At 37.1% G+C, this 23,002-nt stretch overlaps 1 protein-coding gene across 2 annotated transcripts; it reads left to right on the top strand.

The window, feature by feature from the left end:
• The first annotated feature begins 818 nt into the window (after positions 1-818).
• Positions 819-5,459, top strand: c1d (C1D nuclear receptor corepressor). 2 transcript variants are annotated; one of them, XM_058386369.1, is made up of 5 exons: positions 819-923; positions 1,092-1,235; positions 1,370-1,436; positions 1,529-1,584; positions 5,054-5,459. In XM_058386369.1, the coding sequence occupies exons 2-5, from the start codon at positions 1,101-1,103 to the stop codon at positions 5,225-5,227; spliced, it is 432 nt and encodes a 143-aa protein (XP_058242352.1). In that variant the 5' UTR covers positions 819-923; positions 1,092-1,100; the 3' UTR covers positions 5,228-5,459. The 2 variants fall into 2 exon arrangements, with proteins under 2 accessions (XP_058242352.1, XP_058242353.1); XM_058386370.1 differs by lacking the exon at positions 819-923 and having other exon boundaries at positions 1,012-1,235.
• Positions 5,460-23,002: the final 17,543 nt, after the last annotated feature.

The following is a 23,002-nucleotide window of genomic DNA, read 5'->3' as shown; positions in this document are numbered from 1 at the left end:
CACCTACTGTTGTAGGTGATAGTGCAGTTATATTACAACCAACTTCAGTATTTAGGGAAGGTAATTGCAAATTGTATTAGAAAACAAATTAGCATTGGGGAAAGTGACAGCCATAGTGCAGTTTAGCCTCTAAAATGTGACATCACTTCCAGTTGAAAATATGCCCAACAGTATGCTCCCACAAGCAATACTGACTGACAGGTTGATAAGTGAGGTTTTCTTCAGCCGAGATAGTTAGATCATTATACGTGAATAGCCTGAGTGACCTAAAGTCAGGCAACATACTTTTCAAGAAATAAAAAAAGTCCTAAACGTAATGAGTAAGAATGAAGAATTACCATTAGTTCTAAGGCAGGTAGATCACCAGTCATTACAAGAGGAAATGGGAGAGTGGCTTTAGAGTTCAACAAGACAACAACAATTAAAAATGCTGTACTTGATATCTGTAAAGGGATGTGCAAATAGACTCTTTTCTTTTAGACCCTTTTTCTAAACTTATTAGGTTAATGAATGGGAAATCTTAATGAATACAAGACATTCTTTCAGAAGTTATTGCAACTCTACTGAGGTTATATCGGCAAGGAATAATAATTTTTAATGGGTTCCAGCTCATGCAGGCGTAGAGGATACTGAAGAAAAAGACGACATTGCAAAGAAAGCTTTAAAATTTCCAGAAATAAATGTAGACATTTATGACGCTGGTATAGTCCGAACGCAGGACCCTCGCGTCAGTTCTGTTATCTATATTATCTATATATTTGTAAGAGTTTGTAACAATCATTCGTTTACTTGTTTGTGTGTGCTTACTTGTTCCTAATTCTCAAACCCTTTATTTTGAAATGCATCATGACGTAAGCGGAAAATATATGTGAGGCAACTTCCTGTTAAACCTCGTTTTCTTTCTAGCTGCGATTCATTGCGAGGTGAAATAGGTTCCAAATATCTTGTCAGGAGAATTATACAAGCTTTTTAACCTTATAGAGTCTTTCTTTTAAAGTGTGTGTGTGTGTGTGTGTATACATGCTGTGTTTAAACATCATATTAACTGTTCCATAAACTACAGCAGTAAATAAGGTTTTAATTTTTTTTAGATTATAGTTATGGCTCACGAAGGCTCTCTGGAGGATTACCCCACCGAAATTGCGGAATACCTGACTGGTTTCCTGACTTCTTTAAACTCGGTCCAAAATGTGATCCAAACCCTCATGTCTCTGTCGAAAGGAGACCACCTCAAGGTTGATTGAATATAAATATTTTAGCAGCACACAAATTTGATAAAATACAGGCATAGGATAAGTGTGCTTACATAGCTCTCATCTATAATGTTTAGGGTTTTGGAACATTATCTAATTTATTTGTTTTGTTCTAGCTGGGCCCTCTTGAGCAAGCCAAACTCGATTTACTTTCAGCATATGCCCTCAACTCCCTGTTCTGGAGTGCGTATTTCAGCATTGTTTACAGCACAGTTAATACCCATATTTTATGGCAGGGTCTAAACTTATTGCTATCTTTCTCTATTTTTTATTAGTGTACTTGGTAACACAAGGAGTGAATCCCAAAGATCATGGAATCAAACTGGAACTGGTGAGAATCTCCATACTGTGACATTAAAAAAACAAACAAACAGATAATAAAAGAAACATAGGAGCTCATGAAAATGTATATTTTAAAATTATCACTATTAATTGGAAACAAGTTTTTGCACAACAATTTGTTTTTTTAAACCAGATCATACTTCGTAGTAATGGAGTCATTGGACCTCATTTATTAAGCTGAATATTAACACATTTTTGTGTAATTTGCTCTTACAAGTTTCCTCAAGAAATGCGGTATTAATGAATAGCTTGTAAATTCATGTCAAAATCTTTTGCATTCAAACTGATGTCGCAGAGTTTGGGTAAATTTACAGATATAAAAACGAACTAATGTAGACCTCTGCTTGATCAGTATCAGATCATATAATTTGCAATTTACACTGATCATACTGTTTAAATATTTATGTCTTAAGACTCATTGATTGATTGCACCTTTTGTAATAGTTGTGTAGATGAATCCCACAATATCATCTTGTCACTGTTTGAAAGGGGTCAAATATGCAGAAAATGCTGGAAAAACAAAGATTATGCAGAAACTAACAGATTTTTCTAAAGAATAGTGGGCAGTTTAACTGCTCAGGACAAAAAAGGCACTAAGGAACAACTATTAAAGCATAAAAACAGTTGATGATCATCCAGGTAACTATAAACCGTTATGATTGTAAACCTTTAAATAAAATAATTTTATTATTAAAATTCAGTTATTACTTTGTTTTCTAGACTACATGTAAACATCTGGTTTGAAATAATTTATTCAGGGCAGTACTAAATAAAAAACAAAGTGTAGTTCTCCTTATTTTATTTTAATTATTATTGCAGATTCTGGCCTATGACCCTGGCCAACTTATAACCCCAATCGAATAATGCTCTTTTGGTGGTGCCTTGTAAGTACAGATTTGCAAATAATGAGGTAATTTCCTGCCTTGGCATGTTCAACGTGCAAAGTGGGGGGAAAAAACTTTCTCCATTGGGGCACATAAAGCTCATTAAAAAATCATACCGTTGCATATTTTACACTTATAGGGATGAGTAGCTATTGTTCGAATAAAGTAAACGTCAAACATTTGTGCAAACTTAAATTGCAGTACAGGAACAACAGGACAATAGCGAGTAGTGTTAGCAACAAGTTACCCAGCTTATATAAAAAATAAGAGTAATAACTTAAATGGTGTTGATTCCTTTTTAACAGTATTTATGGTCAGTGTTATAAATTTAATCAATACTATGATCTAAAACCAATATTGCTATAAAGTAAAAGTAGAGAAGCGGTACTTACACTCTACAAACTGGGAAAGAACTGGTAGTTGAACTGAAGTGTTCACATTTCAGTTTAGGGGATGTTTCTTTGACGTTTACTGAGCTACTATGATGTAGTCATTAAAGACCATGCTGTCTAATTAGGAAATTTCTCCATATTTCGTCCCCATTGAGCAGATTGAAGCAACTCACTCATGTCTTTTTAGCAATCATTTTGTGTGGAGTTTAGATTTTTCTTTTAGATTTCTCCCATGTTCCTCTGGTGTAAAGTGCATTTATGGAGTTATTTTTTTTTAGTGAAAAGTTTCAAATAAAATGAAACATCCATAAACAAAGTATATATTGTTAAATAATAATTTGCAAATGCAAGTAATGAGAATCAATGTTAAAGTTAATTTTTGAAAAAGGTTACTTATGATTCACACACTCATCTGATTTTAGAGTGAGAGGTGCTCTGAAAGTTAACCATGTCTACCCTATTAAAGGCGTAGCATGTTCTGCCATGGCAAAATGAACAGAGCCGAGTACCCAGCAGCAGGGACACTGTATCTGCATTAAAAAGCTGACAATACATATTGGTAGTTTTTGGATTATTTCCACTTGATGCAGAATTTTAATATCATTACCTCTTAAAATCACAAAAAAAGGACAACTGCAAAAAACGATACTTTTAAAATGCTTGATAGGAAAACATTTAGTGTTGTTGATTTTTTAAATGGCCCTGTGAATTTGTAATTTGAAACCATTTTATTTGGAAATAAGTAATGTAACATGAAATAAGTAATGAAATAGTGGTGTAGGAGTTGCAGTAGAAGTGTGGGTAGAAAGTGCAGTTTACCTGCATGAATTCCATAATCACAGATCTATTATAAAAAGAAAATGAACAGTCAAATTTCTTCATATTGAGTATTTCTACAATACATTGTGTTGATTCTAATATGAAATTTACAGCCTTTCAGATAATAGTGTAAGAAAATTGTGTGGTATTGGTGTGCTTCCTGGCGCCATCTACAGGCTCCAGCTTATACGATGGGATGGAAAATCTGGAAAAGATGCCAACTTCAGCCTTGTATGTAGTTGTTATATGTGTAACTGCTACTTAGCTGAATGGATTGAACAGTTTAGTAGCTACCCATGCATTATTCTTATATTTTAGACCATATACACTTACCAAGCACTTAAGAAGTACATCTGCTCATTCAAGTAATGATTTACTCAGGCAGCAGAAATTCACTAAAATGGGACTGTTGAAGATTGGGGAAAAATTGATTATATATTGTGCTGCTGCCATATGATTGACTGATTAGACAGTTGCATGAATGAGTAGGTATACAAGTGTTCCCAAAAAAGAGCTAAGTGCATGTAGCAGCCTTTGGTGCTGCACTGGCCTAAAACTGACATGTTTAAATCAAGATTTAAGATCCTAGATCAAATCACACTTGTTGGCTTGGTCCCTGTTTGTAGTAAATTTCCAGACTGTCCTTGTTGGTTTAAATTGAATTAAAAGTATTCACAGATTTTTGTGAAAATGCTGGAACACCTGATGATGGACTTTATGTGGGAGATAAGGCAGACTGGATATGTTTACAGTTTATTACTGAGTAATACAGTTTAACTTCTTTAAAAGAGAGTCCTCACTTATATATTTAATATTTGCTAGATCATGTTATCTTCAGGTTCTGAATGACTCTTTGCATCTGAATCATTGATTGTGTTGTCCTCATTCTACAGGGTGTCCTGCAAAACTCCATATGTATACCCATACCCTGGTGGTTGTGCCTTTGTCAGCGTGTGTTCCTGAATGTCCATGTCTGTTATTCTGCAACAGTTCCAATCTTTTTGAATTCGAGACGTTGGAAGTTTGGCAAAAATATGCAAAATTCTGGTAGCCATTTTACTAAAAAAGTGTTTAATTCTCCTATCTATGGTTACTTTGTAGACGCCTAGTATTATGCCAGAACGTTTCTTGTATGGCCACTAGATGACACTGTGTTCCTTGATTTTGATTTGTTAGTTGGCGTCACATGATAAGGGGTAGACGTCAATGTGACCATCTTAAAAGAAACGTGCTTGTAATTGAGATTTTTCAGCTTTGTCCATTTTCACATTTTGTGCTTTGGTCATCACCATGAGTAGGATTTTATTAACAACTTTTTTATCAAATTGAAAAATCAAATCACACCTAACTTTACACTCCACAGGAGAGAATCCGGACTTACATGAACAGGATAAAGGAGATAACTGATAAGAAAAAAGCATCACGTCTGGACAAACATGCAGCATCTCGGTTTGTCAGGAATGCACTATGGGTTGGAGAGGACACCAAAGACAAAGATGTTGTAGCACAGCAAGCCAAGCAAAGGAAACTGAGTTGAGGACCCATACTGCTGGAACTGTACTTTGCACATGCACAGAATGTGTCTTTATCATTGATGTGATTTCTCTCATCATTGTGCCACTTTTTTTTTTCCAAAAGACATCAAGTTGTAGGGTTATTTGTTAACATATACAAATAAAGGTTTAGATATACATAAGTTGGTTCTTGAGATGCTGCTTTACGTTGTTTGTTTTATGAACATATGAATAAAGATGAAATACAAGCTGTGATTAATTTTCAGCATTTTCAGTACACATTGGATGGAACATGGCATCGTATTGCACTTACCACAAGTTTTTTGAAGTAGGAGGAAACTGATGCAGCCCATACCATGGACCTGAGGTGGTGTGAGACACAGACCAACCACCTAATATAAGTGGAAAAAAAAAAAAAGAATCATTTCGGGGAAATGTACAATACGTTGGTTGTGTAAGTGTGTGCACCCCTAAACTAATACTTAGTTGAAGAACTTTTAAATCTCATCACACCATTTAGTCTTCGTGGTTTAGAGGTAATCGGTTTGTCAAATTTTGACTTGAATTTTGTGCCATTCTTCACTGCTTTTTTTTTTTTTTTTTGGTTAAAAAAGGACTTCTATCTTGCCACCCTACCTCGCAGGCCAGACTTTGTGAAGAATTTGTGAGATTATTTTCACATGTAGGAAGCAACCAGTACTTGCCAGAAATTGCTTCAATTGTTTCAATGTTGCTGTAGGCTTCTTGGTAGCCTCCCTCCAAGAAGAACAGTTCTCTCTTGGTCTTCTCATCAATTATTTATGGGGATGTCTTGTTCCTGAAAAATTGTTACATTAGAGTAATAGTCTCATAAACTTATCACAATATGATACTTCTATTTCTCTAAGGACGGCCTTAAACTCAGAAAGTGTGAGAAACAATGCATGAATGCCTCTTATCAGAAATTTCACAAACAAGTTTGTTGACTTCGATGAAAGCATTCTCAGACTTGACTCTAGTATAGTATTCTTTGTCTTATCACAACTGCAGACAAGATTTTTTTTCATTGCATTTAACAAAGTTTTAGCTCCTTAACTCATACTGAAAAACATGTTTCTTGCCTTCTCATGTCGTGAAAGGCTTCGTCTGATATGTGCTTGCAAATAAAAAATAAGCACACTAACCTGGCCTTTCCCTACATTTTTGGTTAAACAAGCTCACTTATTTCCAAATATTATTTTCCATGCATGCAGTAAGTTAATTCTTTACAAGTATTTTTCAACAAGAAAGTATTTCAAGAGCAACTATATGGCAGTATGGCATTATGTATTTTGACAGCATTTTGGGTAAGGGGGCAGGCCAGTAGAGGGCAGTACTCTGTAAATATTTTTGTATTTTGTTCTTTTTAAAACTCTTTTGGACTTCTTTGACATTTAATGCTTTGGAAAAGTCTTTGAAAGGCAGTGGAGATGTGGAAGGTGATTGGAAAATGATTCTATGTGGGACTAATTAAAACATAGTGGAAGAGAGCTTCATAATGTCTTTTGTTGGCATTGCCTTAGGGTTTAATTAATCAGACTCCTGTCTTATGATATGATTTGGCATATTGCATTTGTTTTAAAGCCCTTTAGCAAGGCTGAACAAAAGAAATCCAATACATGAATGACAAGAACGTCAGTCAGCATGTATTATGATGAGGAAATGGTCAGCCTTCTTAGAGGAAGAGGAATGATTAAACATGAGGAGGGACAGTTTTGCAGATGTGTTGTAACAAAGCAGTTAAATTGGTTGTTTAGCAAACCACAAAAATGAAATAAAAATAGGAATAAATTTGACCCTGCCTTAGGATCTCGTCTTAATACAACTTTTGTGCACACTGCTGACATTTGGGTTTAAGTTCTTATGCGTCAAAATAGTGCAGTTTGTTGGCTGTGTTATAATTTAGAGGGTATTTCCTTTAATTTGCTGACATTGTTGGGTCCCTTTCGAAGTCAATGCAAATCAATACAATGTTATTCTGACTGGTTACCTTTATCCTATATGATTAAATATTTTTATTCTGATGGAAGTAGTCCCCATTCACAGGACATGGGAGCTCACTGAATGGTTGATGTCACTAGACATTATTAAAAGCATATTGTGTTTTTATTGTCAGTTGTGGTCTTTATATAAATCTAATTATGGATGCATGGGAAAACAGTAACATGTTACTAATGTGAAAATTGCTAATGAAATTGCATTGATAATTCTGTACTGTTTCTGCTTTGGACATTTAATCCATATGCATAGGTGAAATTGTTCCCTTCTTGATTTTAGCCCAGATGAGGAATCAGATTTATTAATTAATTTCAGAGGTTTTGGTTACTGATTCTGCTCATTCTAGTATATTTACTTAGTGGTATAATGCCTGAATTGTGTTTTTTAGCATCTTTTTCATAAGCACTCACACTTATTGTGGCAGCAGGACCTAGATCCAAGGACTCAAGATTGAGGTCTTTCAGGGCAGTTTTGAACCTCCCTCTCTTTGTGTCTTCACTGGCTTTAACACAAATAAGCATGGGGGTGTCCTGTCATGAGTAATGGAGCAGCACTTAGCTTTGAGGCTATTTACACTAGTGCTGCTAACATTCGTTTCCCTCATTTGTGCTACCTTGCATCCACCTTTGCTCCATGCTCATGGCTAAATTCATCAAGACAAAAGACTTCTATTTACCCTTGCCAGACTGTACAATACAAATGTCTCTTGTGAAAGTCAGATTCTGCCGTGAGCCTGGCCCTTTGCCACTGAGGTCTGGGAGGTTTCCCTACATTCTTTATATCCTTTTTCATCAGCATGTCCTTGTATCTTTTTCTCTATGGAAGTCTTGGATTAGAAGAAAATCATTTTCCCAAATGACAAATTATGGCTTTAAGGTGTATCTGAGCACACACACAGGTGGGAGAATTTATATTGTGTTAGGGAATTGGTTAAGTGGGATCAAATCAGTTCTGTGGGTTGCACAGTAGCATGAGTCAGCTGATATGAGGCAAGCAGCTGACCATCAAGCCAAGTCTGACCATTATCCCTAAACAGTGGCTTCTTATCATGAACATTATGTTTGGAACTGAAATACATATAGTGTTGCCTCTTTAGATTTTTCCAGGACATTCCATGACATTTAGGACTGGTTTTGCCTGGTTCCTCTCATGATTATTTCGTCCTATCATCTTTTTCCTTGCCACTCTCCTGTGACAGTGGGGTAGACGTTATTAGAAGAACCAGACTCAAAAGAGAAATGTCCTGGAGAACATTTAGGACAAAAATATATAAATATAAGTAAAAAAATACATTACAAAATATACAAATACATAGCTCAAGTCAAGTCAAGTCAGAAAGCATTTATTGTCATTTCAACCACATATAGCTGACACAGTACATAGTGAAATGAGACACCGTTTCTCCAGAACCCTGGTGCTACATAACATACAACATATAGTTTAAAAAAAAAACAACAACAGACAGAAGTTAGTCCTAGCCACATAAAGTGCAAACTAGTGCAAACTAGCCACTACGTGCAAACAGAGGAAAGACAACACAGTGCAAAAACAGTAAGTACAAAAAGTCAACACAAAACAGGACACATAGCTCCAAAAAAAGGTGTGCAATGAAATTAAAATGACATCAAATGCGATGATGTACGACTTTGAGATTCTAAAAAAAACAGGTAACTAATAACATATATGATTGTAACACAACTGTACAAAGTCTGGTTGTGAGACCCTGAATGCTTCAGTACCTCTTTCCAGATGGCAGGAGGGCAAAGAGTGTGTGTGAGGGGTGTGTGGGGTTGTGCTGTTTGCTTTGCAGATGCAGCGTGTAGTGTAAATGTCTGTGATAGAGGGGAGGGAGACACCAACGAGATTTTCAGCTGTCCTCACTATCCGCTGAAGGGTCTTGTGATCCAAGGCGGTGCAATTCCCAAACTAGGCAGTGATGCAGCTGCTCAGGACACTCTTGATGGTGCCTCTGTAGAACACAGTCAGTATGGGGGGAGGGAGATTGGCTTTCCTTAGACTCCTCAGGAAGTAGAGGCACTGCAGAATGACAGCATGCTGCTCATATCAAGGAAGAAAACTCTAATGAGCTGTTTTTGACCCAGACCTAGTGGTTTAACTCCATATATGCACTTGATAGACATTAAGTGAGTTATTCAGGGGAGGCATCCCTATACTACTAATAGCTACTGTTTAAAGTGTAATTTAATTGAATTTAGTATTGTTATAGATTTGTTCGTGTTAACTGTAGAAATCTGTTTAGCTAGAATACAACTTACATTACAAAATTAATGTAATTTGTTAAAAAAGTATTGTTAATACTGAATAATAGTTTTCATACAATTATATGGACAGTGCAATATATTTCCTGACTAGGCTAGGTCAGAGAGAAAATTAGAATGCATGTAAAGGGAGCAGAGGGAGGAGTGATGTCCTGAGCGGTGTTCTGGAGCAGCTCGTTGTGAGACAGCTGCTGTCTAGACTGTCAGCCTGACATCATTGCTGGGCCTGAGGGCTAGATTTGAAGAGGAATACTTGACAAGAGGCCCCACTGATGATTTCAGCCTTTAAGCAGATCTCCAGCTCTTGAAGGCTTTTCTGTCTGTGTCTGTGCTTGCTTCAGGGGTAAAGGCAACATTTAGACAAGCAGCTCATGAGACCCTCAAGTGAATATCACTCTGGGTCAGTTTAAATAGAGAGTTCAAAGAGTAACAGCCACATTCAACACCACATCATTCCGGAACTAGACAGTAGTTTTTAATTAGTGCCTATCAGGAATGGTTGTGAAATAATAATCAAAACTGATCTATAAGCAAAAATATGGACTCTTGAACATGGGTTACTCACTATGAGTGCTATACAAGAACTGTCTCAAATGCAAGCAGTAATTGGACAACAATGTGATCCAGGTGCTTGTGGTCATGTGACATGGTGCATACTGTTATTATTGGCACTATCACGACAGTGCCGTATCTAAACTTCATTGCAGTTATTGTCTGGCAATTCCACATCTTTCTCTGAAGTACACTATACACTGTATAGTATACAGCATCTAGTTCCTCTATATCCTTTTTATGTTTCAAGTGATTTAGTACACTATAGTCTAGTAGTATAATTAATTAATTTATCTTTATAAATTAATCTTCAGAAACCACTTTTCCTGCTCAAGGTCACAGTGGCTTTTGAGTCTAGCCTTGGAACTATTAGTAGTATAGGGATGCCTCCCCTGAATAACTTACTTAATGTCTATCAAGTGCATATATGGAGTTAAACCACTAGGTGTGGGTCAAAAACAGCTCATTAGTGTTTTCTCCCTTGATATGAGAAGCATGGTGTCATTCTGTTGAAGTGGGGATTCAGAAAAGTACAAAAACAGTTTGGAGTTTGGAGACAACTGTGCTTAGTTTTAAACAAGTGATCAGAATTTGTGTAATTTGATGCATGATGAAATGAAAATTTTGACTAATCAATTCAATTATATTTGTGTAGAATACAAGTGTGTTGTATTTGTATAGAATACGAGTGTGTTCTCACAAGCTTGGTCACAGGGATGGGAGAAATCTCAGTTCTGCCACTGAGGTGGTCGAATGAACTTCTGCTAGATGTCATAACAGCCGAGTTACTCTGACCTAAAACCTCTTCCTGAAACACTTAAACTAGCTATTTATTTTCCCTGTTTGTTTTATGTATTGTTGTATGTATTAAAAAACATCCTCCCAACACAGTTTTTAGGCTGATGGTGTCCTAAGTCTGTGACCTATTGAACCAGTGTTAATGTATTCACTGATTCACTAAATTCATGATATTAATTATACAGCTATCCATAATGAGCAAGCCAGAGGTGACAATGGCAAAGAAAAACTCCCTGATATGATATTTGGGGAAAAACCTTGAGAGGAACCAGACCCATCCTCACTGGGTCTGCAGTGACACTGCAGGTAACACTGGATAGTGTGATTATAATAATTTACTTTGTATAAATGTGTTCTCTATGGACAGAAAGTGTAATTGCATAAACAAGAAATTCATTCTAGTTATAACAAAGTCCATCTTGGTGAAGTTATCTGCTGTTGACTGATGGAGTAGTCTGGTTTAGCATACATAAGTGTTCCTTATACTAAGGTGCTAATTTTATACCTCTAATTATTTTCTGTTCTGAGATCATGTCATTAAATGCAGATGTGCACACAGTCAACCACAACAAAAATGTAGTATTGTGTATAAAATGTTATGTCACTGGTGTTTCAAAAGAGAGGCTCTAGTTTCAAAAAAGCCTGTTAGACATAAAGGAAAAATTAACAGCTGGCTCCAGTGGCCTCTATACTTTAAAAACATCTGTCATGCTGTGAAGGCAACTGCACATACGAGTGTGTTCTTACACAGTGATGGAAGAAATCTTAGTGTTTACTGTTCCACTCCAGTCCACAGCATACTGGAGTTGTCTGCTTGGTAACTCACTCAAATAATGTACACACTGACATTTCTGCATAAACTAAAACATTTTTTTTGTATCCTTGCATATCAGTGATGTCTCTGTGTGCATATGTGTATGTATTACACTGGGTTGCATTTTAAAGGTTTTGTGAAATCCAGGGGAGCAATTGTGAAAACATCACAGAATACCTGCATGTACTATGTCTCTGGGAACATAGCCAAGATGACAACATCAAGCCAAGTCTCTTACTACACCTGACTACAGTGGCATTGCTATTATACCCATCAAAGAAAATACACATGCTCACACAGCTTTTTCCTCAGCAGGATTCTATTTCCTGAGGCTGTGAAGCCTTCTAGAAAACAACCATTCAAACAAACATTAACAAAAAAACTGAATACTCAAGATTAAGATTTGCATTTGTATTCATTTAGGTACTTACGCATAGCACATAGTCTCAGAACAGGTCTAGTTAATTGTTGACAATCCAGGGCCAGTAGCAAGTAGCTAATCTGACCGTCTTCTAGCTGCAACAAGTCATCACCCAGGGTTCACAATATAGAGACTGTATCTGTTCTTCACTGTAAGCCCTAACAGTTCTATTTATTTTAACTTATAACTCATACATAATATCAACATAGTACTTAAAACTTGGCATTTAGTTAACACAACACGTTGCATTCTATAAATGAGTAATGAGGTTTTAATTTTATTGGAATATAATTATTTGAGTAAACATTGCCTGTTAAATAATAATTTATGAGTATCCAGTTGTATGTAGCATCTGACATCATCAAAGCCTTTACAGGCTTTCAAAAAAGGCTAATGTTTTGATTAGTGAAATATCCATAGGGAGATTAATATAATATAACGTTAGCTTTTAGTTTATATTCTTTATGCCTTGACTATAGATTAGTAGGTGTAAGCGTTAAATGTAGTGAGCATGACAAGATGTATTTTTCAGGTCACAGCATTGCCTGAAAAAAATACAGTAGAACAGGTTGGTTGACACTTGAACTAAGGTAATGAAATAACTTCTGGAGAAACGGACATCTTTTACTAAAGATAGCCATGAAACTGGACCTTTTTAATGTTTAGTCCCTTTTTGGAGGGAGTCATTAGGATTTGTGGAAGACATGCAGCTAATTTTTCGTCATTTTACATAAGTGCATTGCAGTGTGAATGTAGTAAATGAGCAGTATAAATTAGCCTATGGTTAGTTAAGATGTAAGTTAATAACGTAAGTTAATTCTAAACATTTCTATGTTTTTGTGTGTCTGCAGGTGTGTGCGGAGTTCCACCGCATAACCAATGTGAACCTGCGGAACACATAACAGAAGGTGTCATGGACAGGCAAGACAGCAGAGGCACTAAGGGCGATCCTTGGAACTTATGCTCTGCAGGTATGTCTAGCACTAACCCTATCATCACAACAGTGTTTACATTTTGTTCAGACATTTCAGAGTATTGTTGTACAAAACTGAATCAGGAAGCTGACACAAAATTACTGTAAACAAACAAAAGAGCAGAATTTGATCAAGTTAAACAGTATTAACTAATAAAATCTATTATTACTAGAGTTACACAAACATATCCTTTGTTTGATCAGTTTCCTGTACTGACTGCAGAGAACAAGTGTCAAAATATGTCTACAATAATTATTACTTTTGAATTGTTAATCCAGGAAGAACATGATGTCAACATGAGATGCACTTTGTCACTTCGTGCACTTCCTGTGTACCTATGCGAGGATGATTTGGAATTCTTCAAGACCTTCGTTTTAAGATAGATAAATATTAAAATGAAATATCAAATTCTCTCAACAGGTCTAGTGTGATGCAAGTGATAGATGGATGTATGCACAGTGTGTGGGAATGGACACTTTGTAGCTTCAAACAGCCAAAAAAAATATATGGAAATGCTGCTTGTGTGTTTAAGAAGACCATTGGGTAATAACACTAAAAAACTGAGTTTAATCGTGAGAAAAAAATTACTTGTTTATTTAAATAATGATGACAAAGTAGATTATTTTTGGTACTAGTTTTGGGTCCCAGGGTCACATGACCTAGAAGCTCTTGAAGGAATAGTGATTTTTTTTTTTAATTAAAAAAATAAATAATTAAAAATTACTTCATGATACATAATTAATACTATCTATTAATTAAATTATTAATAAATTAACAAAAGCTGTATGCAATGATGCATGGCATGAGTACATTCAAGAAGAAATTAGATTAACTGGGGCACTGTCACATCTGGGACGGGGCTCGAACCCAGACCTCCATGGAATAAGACCCCAGTGCAGGATTCCATGAAGCACTGCTTTATTTACACAAACACAAGACATGCGGCAGACTAACCTAACACTAGACAAAACATGACAAAGAAACTAAACCTAAAACCTGGCTGAGAACATGAGCATAGCATAAACAAAAACATTAAAACACAAAAACCATGGCATAGATAACAATGACCGACAGGGACAGGAACAGAAGAGTCCCCATTTATAGGGCTAGACATTAAGGTAAATGGGGAACAGGTGATACAACAGGAATGAGAACAATAGGAAGGGCATGGCACAAAACACATGAAGATGCAGGCTTCCGAAATTTACCTGCCAGCACCCTCTCCAGGTCTGGTATGGAACTGTCCAGCTGTTTCTGACATAACCCCCCCTCTAAGGCACGGCTCCTGAAGTGCCTCCAGCAAAGCTAAAGGACACCCCAGGGGTAGGCGGGAGGTGTAGTCTATGTTAGAGGGCAGATGCAAGGCGTGATGTAGTCCATAACTGTGGTCCACAGCTACATCCGACACATACACAAGACGGGAGGGAAGCGTCTTCCACCTGGGATGCTGAGTGACATCCTCCACAGAAAACCCCATCGTGGAGCCGCGTCCCCGGCTGACAAGGTGGTGGAAACCACGCTTCCGGTGGGGCCGATAAAAAGGTGGGTGCCCCCCAAGACATGAAGTGGAGCGGCGTTTGCTGCAGAAACTCCATAACGGAGCGGCGTCCTTGACCGCAAGCATGCAAGCATGGAGGCACCACCCTGGGGAAACAGGGAAGGGGGCCCCACCTTCTCAAACGTTTTCTGAGGCAGGCGGCCTGTTGGATGTCCTCCGCTGAAAATCCAGGGCCCTTGCTCTTAGACTGCAACACCTTGTCATGAACAGGAACTAGCTGGAAATCCAGCTGGATCTTCAAGAATGGTCGGTCATTCTGTCACGTCTGGGACCCCCGCCCTGTGCAGGGCTCAAACCTGGACCTCCACGGGGGTTCATGTGCCTGCACGCCATGGAACAAGACCAAAGTGCAGGATTCAATGAAGCACTGCTTTATTTACACAAACACAAGACATGGGGCAGACTAACCTAACACTAGACACAACATGACAAAGAAACTAAAACAAAACCTAAAACTAAAACCTAAAACTAAAACCTCATAAAACATGAGCTAACAATGACCAACAGGGACAGGAACACAAGGATCCCTATTTATAGGGCTAGACATTAAGGTAAATGGGGAACAGGTGATACAACAGGAATGAGAACAATAAGAAGGGCATGTCACAAAACATACGGAGAAGCACGCTTCCGAAATTCACTTCAGGAACTGTCCAGCTGTTCCTGACAGGCATGTAGCTAGGTAAGTAACAAGTACCATATTTCATTCGTACAGAAATTTGTCGACAGTCCCTAAAATACCGCTTCCAAATGTCCGTCTAATGTCCGAATATCAAACTAAATTCACCACAGTCGTAAATAAAATCAATCGACATTATCTAAAAGTGTGCACAAAGACAGAGATGAATAGCAGATTCCAATATGTGATCGACTAAAGGAATTCTAACTTCTTTAACTTATGCAAACGGTTTTAATACTAATCAAATTTAGTTAACAAAACAATACTCATTTTAATGTAAGTGATAAAATGAAATGATCAACTTGACATACCTGAAATCCAAACATAGGCCTCTGCTCTGCCATGTTAACTTAATCTGTTGCAATTTGAGGCTCCAACTGATGACCTAGCTTTGAGGGAGGCCTGCCTGGGCCTGCTTACCATGCTCCAATACCTTGACTCCACCCCCACGTCAAAACAATGCCAGAAAGTGAAATGCAAAGAAACATGAAGCACAAAGGGAAAAACTGTATCGCAAACTCACATTAGACTGAAACACAAAATAAAAGCAGCATTGCAAATAAATTAGTAGCTATGGCATTAGTAGCTATAGCAAAACTTATTTTTTTCTCTTTTTCTTTTTTGTTGGCAAAAAACACATTAATGTTTTCTTAATGCTTTTATTTTTGTTTGCAAAACTTTATTTTCTTTTGCAATACATAAATTCTTTTGCTAATATATGTGGCATTGAATTGACTCCATACCTCTTAATATCAAATAATACAAACATATAAACAAACCTGAATGTGTGCACATTAAAGGGTTATTGGTGCTTGTAATCATTTGTTCCTTTTGTTGAATGTAAACAACCTAAGAAGTAAAGGGGACAAATTTACAGCACTGTTAGGATTTCTGACATGGATTTCTTCTATAAGGATAGAAGTCCTCCATAAACTGTTGCAGCCTTATGGTACTGTAGCTTTTACTGAATCTGAATGTTACAGGAATGTTACATTTGAAAAGATTTATGTCACAGCCTGTATTGATAGGAAGAGAGATTACTACCACCTCTACACCGTACTTACCTAACCTTAAATATACTGTACATATGTGCATGTGAGTGATGCAGAAAAACAGAAGAGAGCAACAATGAGCATATAGTATATGACTTGTGACCTTGGTTTTGAAACTCTCTTGATAATGAATTGATTACATTTTGCAGCAAGAAGAGGCGCCAGACATCAGTGACACTAAGTCTTCGTTGTAACTGAGGGGAACATTGTTTTGAGGGATCTTCCCAGGTTGGCTGAGGCATTTGTATTGTTGTTTGGCCTTATCTATGCTTTCAATTTTGAGTATCCAAAGAAACTCATCCACACAATCCACACAGTGTGTTTAGATAACAGCAAACCACTGAAACCATCTCTGCTGAATTTGAAAAATGATTTGTTGAAGTAGGCAGAAAGCTTCAACGTAATTATGCATACATTCTTGTGCTAGTTCTTGTTCTTGGTCACAGTAACAGCACACATATTACTGACAACATTCCACTGTTTGTTAAAAATGTCTGTAAACATTTTTGTTGAATTTAAAATTATTTGGTAATGTGTTGTCATAGGATGAGCAAAGTTATTGTAATTTTCAGAAAGATCCTCTGCTTCATCACAAAATGTTTCAGTTGCAAAGCTCTTTATTATTAAATAGATGACTGAGTTACTTCAGATTTTTCTGATCGATTTTGTGCCATGTACAGTTTGATGTTGTCACTTTGATATTTGTCATGCACAGAGGGTTCAGCCATTGATGATTGTGAACACCATTGAAAAGGTTTTTTCAGAATGGTATAACTCTCAACTGTTAAGGCAGAAACTCATTTAGGGTGAAGTGCCCGTGTTTTTATTCTGCTAATTGTTAATGCCTGTGAAAAGGCAGGGTGTTTTACAAGTTAACAAATAACTTGCATTTTATCAGTGGAGTCTGTACTTTTTTTGAGAACTTATTTTAAATCGGTCAGTTATATGGAATTACTATCTGTTCATGTTTGAACTTTTGAATAGATTTAAGTTATGTAAAATTATTTATTAGAGTAAGTACGTTAAACTTAGCATCACTAAGTGGTATTGAATGAAATTAATTTAGTTTTTAAAGGTTAAAAGATAATAAGATGAGAATAAATATAATATAATATGAACTAAATATAATAAACTAAATATAAACTAGACAAAGTCCAGTTGACACAGTTTTAAATTAAAGTGTAATTAAAAAATATATTACATGTATTTAAATTTTCTTAGGTAATAGGTTACCACAAAATTTGAGTACTCTGAACTGATTCGGTTTTACAGTGTTTGAGCTAAAGAAAAATGTTGTAACACAGAAAATTTGTTTTATTAATGTATTTAGCATAAAAATAGATCATAGTGAATGCAAGCCAGCACCTTTCATCTGTATGCTTAACAGAAACATGGGTTAAGTCAAACAAACATGTAGCATTAAATGAAGCTTTTCCTCCCAGGTATGGTGATATACATCAACTGCGCCTAACTTAACAAGTCTATCAAGGCGATTCCACTAATTTGGACCTCCAGGGCCAAATTCAGAATTCTTCTGTGAATTTGCAGATTTCATTTTAACCCCCTCGTTATGTTTGTTTCTCAGGAACAGCAATGATGCATGCATGCATGCAGCATGTCTAATTATCCACAAGTGTTAGAAACCAAAAAAATCCCAATGTTGTTGATCTTTCAGCTGCTCCCTACGTGTGAGGGGTCGCCACAGCAGACCAACTGGTCAGACCAACTTGGCACAGGTTTTACGCCAGATGCCATTCCTGACGCAACCCTCCCATTTTCATCTGGGCTTGGGACCGGCACTGCATCCAGTGGCTGGGATTTGGACACTGGCTGGGAATCAAACCCGAGCCTTCCGCATGGTAGGCGAGCAACCTACCACTGAGTCACCAGTGCCCTAGAAACCAAAAAATCCCAATAAATATTGTACACTTTCATAAAAATATAACATTTATTTTTACACAGGTTTTAACACTGGTTTGGGAATGCATTCCTCCAGGTTCTAGAAAAGCTATTTAAGTTTAAAACTGCCTAAACATCCATTTGATCAAAATAATATGCAGGTTTATATGAGTGGAAGAGGTATAGAAAAAAAATGAGGGGAGAAGAAGAGGCAAATGGAGATAGGGAGCTCAAGAATGTGAGAGAAAGAGAGGAAAGTGCCAAACACGGAGATGGAATTAGTGAGAGAAAGCAATAGAACGGATGGTTTGAACAATACATGGTAACTAACTTATGAATATGCTGTTACCCAACTCTGTCTACAAGCAACAAGAACAAGTATGTGTAATGTTTCTGCCTGTAATGAATGACAGTTCAAAATGACAGTTTTCATTTAGTAAAAGCTTTTGTAGTATGATGAACGATGGAACTGATGTACACTGATATGAATCATGTGTGGAGGCCAGACCAATGAATGCTCCAGTGTCTCACCCGGACCCAGCTACTCCAGTTCCTGGTTTTCACCTGCACACTCTCTCTCCCCCTCCTCCACCTGTCTGCTCACGCTGCTGCTCTAATTACCAGATGACTTTCACCTGTGCCTGTGCCCGGGACCTGACCTGTTATCCTGTGAGCTTCTGAACCTCACTATGTTTCTGACCTGTCTTCTGCCAGTTGTGAGTACCTTTTTGACCCTGGAGCTGTTTCCGGACTAGGATTTGGATCCTGATTATAACCTGAATGCCTGTTCTGTCTGCCTGTATTATTAGACATGGATTGTCTGTCTGTCTGTCTGTCTGCCTGTCTCTGTTACCCTAGCCATCAGAATATATCTCTCTCCTGTCTGCTATTTTGGGAGTCCTCACCTGTCCATCATCTTGGATTCCCTCAGAATGCACTCACCTGTTCTCAGCCCCAGTGTGCCTTCACTACAGTTTCTGGCTTCACTCACCAAAAGACAAGTGAGATAAGTGAGTATCTTTTGTTTGAAAGAGTATCAGCCACGTTCTGAAATCCTCCACTAACCTCTGTCTCCTGTGTTCGGGCTGCTGTTGTTACCACCTGCACGCTGAAGAACCCTCACCCCAAAGATGGTTCTTTTAATAACCGTTTACTCAAACCTTTTGTCTTCATTTCACTCCTGGTGTTATCACTGAGTTTTTGAAGAGCCCTCAAAGAGCCAGATTGTAAGATTCGCCCTGGCTGTTTGGGCTGTTAGGGAAAGGTATGTGAGCATGACACTTAGTTTGTTGGTCTGTGCATTAGTTTAAAATGTTGGTTATTTTTAAAATTTGTTTTTAGGCCTACATGAATTTGTGTAATTGTAAAACATGGTGACATCATGAGTAGTTTTAAACATCATATCTGTTATTGGTTTAATGGATTAAGGCTTAACATTACAAGAAGGATGCATTGTTTAGGTGCATCTGTTAAGCAGGAATAGGCTTTGTTTAACTTGTGAATTTACAATTAGTAAATTTTAGTCCGGCAAGTCTTGTCAAAGACAGATGTAGTATGCACAGCATCATCCATTGTGACTTTTTTTTTTTTTTTTTTTTATTTTATTTGTCGTACATTGGCACATAGGTTAGAACAATGGTTAAGTTTTCCAGTATAACTGAATGTATAATAAAAACAAACAAAACAAAGTAAACAAAAAAGTAACCATGCATAAATGATTACAAAGGCCACTCAATACCCTTAACAGGGGAGAAAAAGAAAAAAAAAGAGATGTATAGAAAGATAACATACTTGTCTATTTACTCCGTGTCCACCAATTCCACAAAAGAGACACCATCTAGATTTTCCAAAAAGTCAAAGAACACTTTCCAGATGGACCAAAAAACATGGTTTGTTTTTCAAAAAGTAAGTAATCTTTTCTAGTGCAAGGCATGAGGTCATCCCCTTTATCCATTGGGACACGCTAGGACTTTCTTCTTTTTTCCAAGAACATGCAATTACCCACTTAGCCTCCAGCAAACAAAGAATTAACAACAGTCTTTCATGTTTGGTGGTTTTGAAATTCAGAGGACAGATATGCAATATACACAACCTGGGATCAAGAGGAATTACTTTACCAATGATTTGACTTATAATATTCAATATTTAACCCAGAAGCAATTAACTTTAGTGCACTCCCACATACAATGGAATAAAGTTCCTTTCTCTTGTTTACATTTGTAGCAAGTATCAGGAATATTCGAGTTGAAGTGATGTAATTTAACTGGAGTGATGTATTGTCTACTTAGCCATTTATACTGAAGCAGTCTCAAATGGGTGTTCGCTGTCTGAGTTTGAGCTTTTAAGCATGCTATTCGCCAGTCTTCCTCTGTTATATCAACCTGCAAGTCAGACCGCCATGCTTGAAGTCTGTCGTTAAATGATTCTTTGGATTTGGCCACAAACAGTTTGTATAACAGATATTTGACCTCTACCCTTCAAACAATTAATTATAATATTTTCCAAAGTAGAGAGAGGAGGCTCCACCAGACTTTGGCCTTGTCTTGATAGAATGAAGCTACGTAATTGTAAATATTTGAAAAAATGCTTTTGCGGAATTCCAAACCTTATCTTAATTTCTTCAAACGACATAAATCTACCCTCATTATAGAGATCAGATACTTTACTAATGCCTTGAATTGACCAGATTTTGAAACCTAAGTCTGCTCTACCAGGACGGAATCCGTCATTACCAAAAACTGGTGAAAAGCGTGAAAGTTGTGATAATTCGCCTAGATAGGTAAGTACCTCAAACCAAACTGTTGTAGTATTCCTGATATAAGGATTTTTGGTACATTTGATTAGCTTTTTAGCATCTCCTGAATACAAGTATAAATTCAGAGGACTCGAAACAGAGTTAGCCTCTATAGATACCCGGGTTGGAGGATAATCTTTCTCAAAATAAAACATTGCTGCTCTAATTTGAGCTGCCCAGTAGTACCATTTTAGGTTTGGTAGGTTTAACCCCCCTCTATCATAAGGCAAGTAAAGCAAGGAGAGCCTGAAACGAGGGCGCTTATTGTTCCAAATGAAGTTTGTAAAGGTTTTTTTCATTAGGGCAAAAAAAGAAGTGTGGAGGGAGAGGAATGGATTGGAAGAGATTGACATTTTTATTATATTAATACAGCCGATCAGTGAAATGGGGAGTTTTGTCCATCTGCTCAGCAAACCATTTATAGAATCTGATATGGGCTTATAATTAGCTGGTACAACTTCATTAACATTTGGTGTAATTTTAATCCCAAGATAAGTAAAACCTTCTTGTGAGATCGTAAAGGGTGACTGAACTGGGGGGGGAGAGCCTTTCTGCTTTATGGAGGAACAGCAATGCAGACTTGGAATTATTAATTTTATACCCCGAAAATTTTCCGAACATTTCAATCAAATCTAACAATGTTGGGATAGACTGTTTTAGATGGGAAAAGAATATAACTATCATCTGCGAATAATGAGATGCGGTGTTCTGAGGAGCCAATTGTAATGCCTGAAATGTGTATGACTACGAATTGCCATAGCCAATGGTTCGATCGCTAGGGTAAAAAGCAAGGGAGAGAGCAGGCACCCCTGGCGTGTTCCCCTGTAGAGTCTGAAAGTAGCAGATACCGTACCGTTTAATATCTCAACTGAAGGGTTAGCATACAGGATCTGGACCCATTTCATAAACTTTTCTCCAAACCCCATTCTTTCCATAGTTTTGAACAGGTACTGCCACTCAATTCTGTCAAACGCCTTTTCGGCGTCTAACGATAGAAGTGCATTATCGCAAACATTAGATTTCTCGTGTAATATATTAAGTACTCTACGAATATTATGTAAACCTTGCCTCCCCCAAACAAAGCCATTCTGATCCATATTTATAAGCTTGGGCAAATGTATTTCTAATCTCTTTGCTAACACCTTACAAAGAATCTTTAAGTCATTGTTCAGGAGAGAGATTGGTCTATAGGAACCACACTCAGTTGGCGGCTTGCCAGATTTTAACAGCAGTGTGTTCACCGCTGTATTCAGAGTGAGAGGCAGCGCCCCATTTTTCAGGGACTCCTGATACATGTCCAATAGAAGGTGAATCAATTTATGATGGAAAATTTTATATAATTCTATTGGTATGCCATCCGGCCCAGGGGTTTTCCCTCCTTTCATACTAATAATGGCCTCAGACAACTCCTCAGACTTGAGGTCATCTTCAAGATTTGAAACCCAAATCTGTGGACATAAAGTCCAAAGAATCCAAAAAAGCTTTTTGTCTCTCTGCGGCACTCTCCGAATATTCAGAGCTGTAAAGAATCTGGTAGTAGCTCCTAAAGACCTCATTTATCTCAGTTTGCTAAAATGTTACCTCACCTTCCTTTATCTGAATGCAATTTATGGCTCTTTGTTTGTAACTGCTTAATACGCCAGGCTAGTAACTTACCCGCCCTCGTAATAAGTCTGTTTAAGTCTCAAACATTTCTTTGCATGTTCTAATGAGAGCTCATTATATTTAATTTTCAATTTATGCAGTTCCAGAAGAGCAGGAGTAATTTTCTGGTATGTTTTAGATTCAATTTCCTTTTTTATTTTCAAGATTTACCATTTCTACTTGACAGCGCTTATATTTATAACGTGTAGCTAATCATTCGTCCTCTTATAAAAGCTTTAAATGCTTCCCACCTGACTGAGGCAGATGTTTGATTTGTGTTTATTTCAAAATAATAATCTATCTGTATCAATGAACTCC

Source organism: Hemibagrus wyckioides, linkage group LG03 (genome assembly GCF_019097595.1).
Source record: "Hemibagrus wyckioides isolate EC202008001 linkage group LG03, SWU_Hwy_1.0, whole genome shotgun sequence".
NCBI lineage: Eukaryota > Metazoa > Chordata > Actinopteri > Siluriformes > Bagridae > Hemibagrus > Hemibagrus wyckioides.
This window is presented reverse-complemented; position numbering and strand designations above follow the sequence as displayed.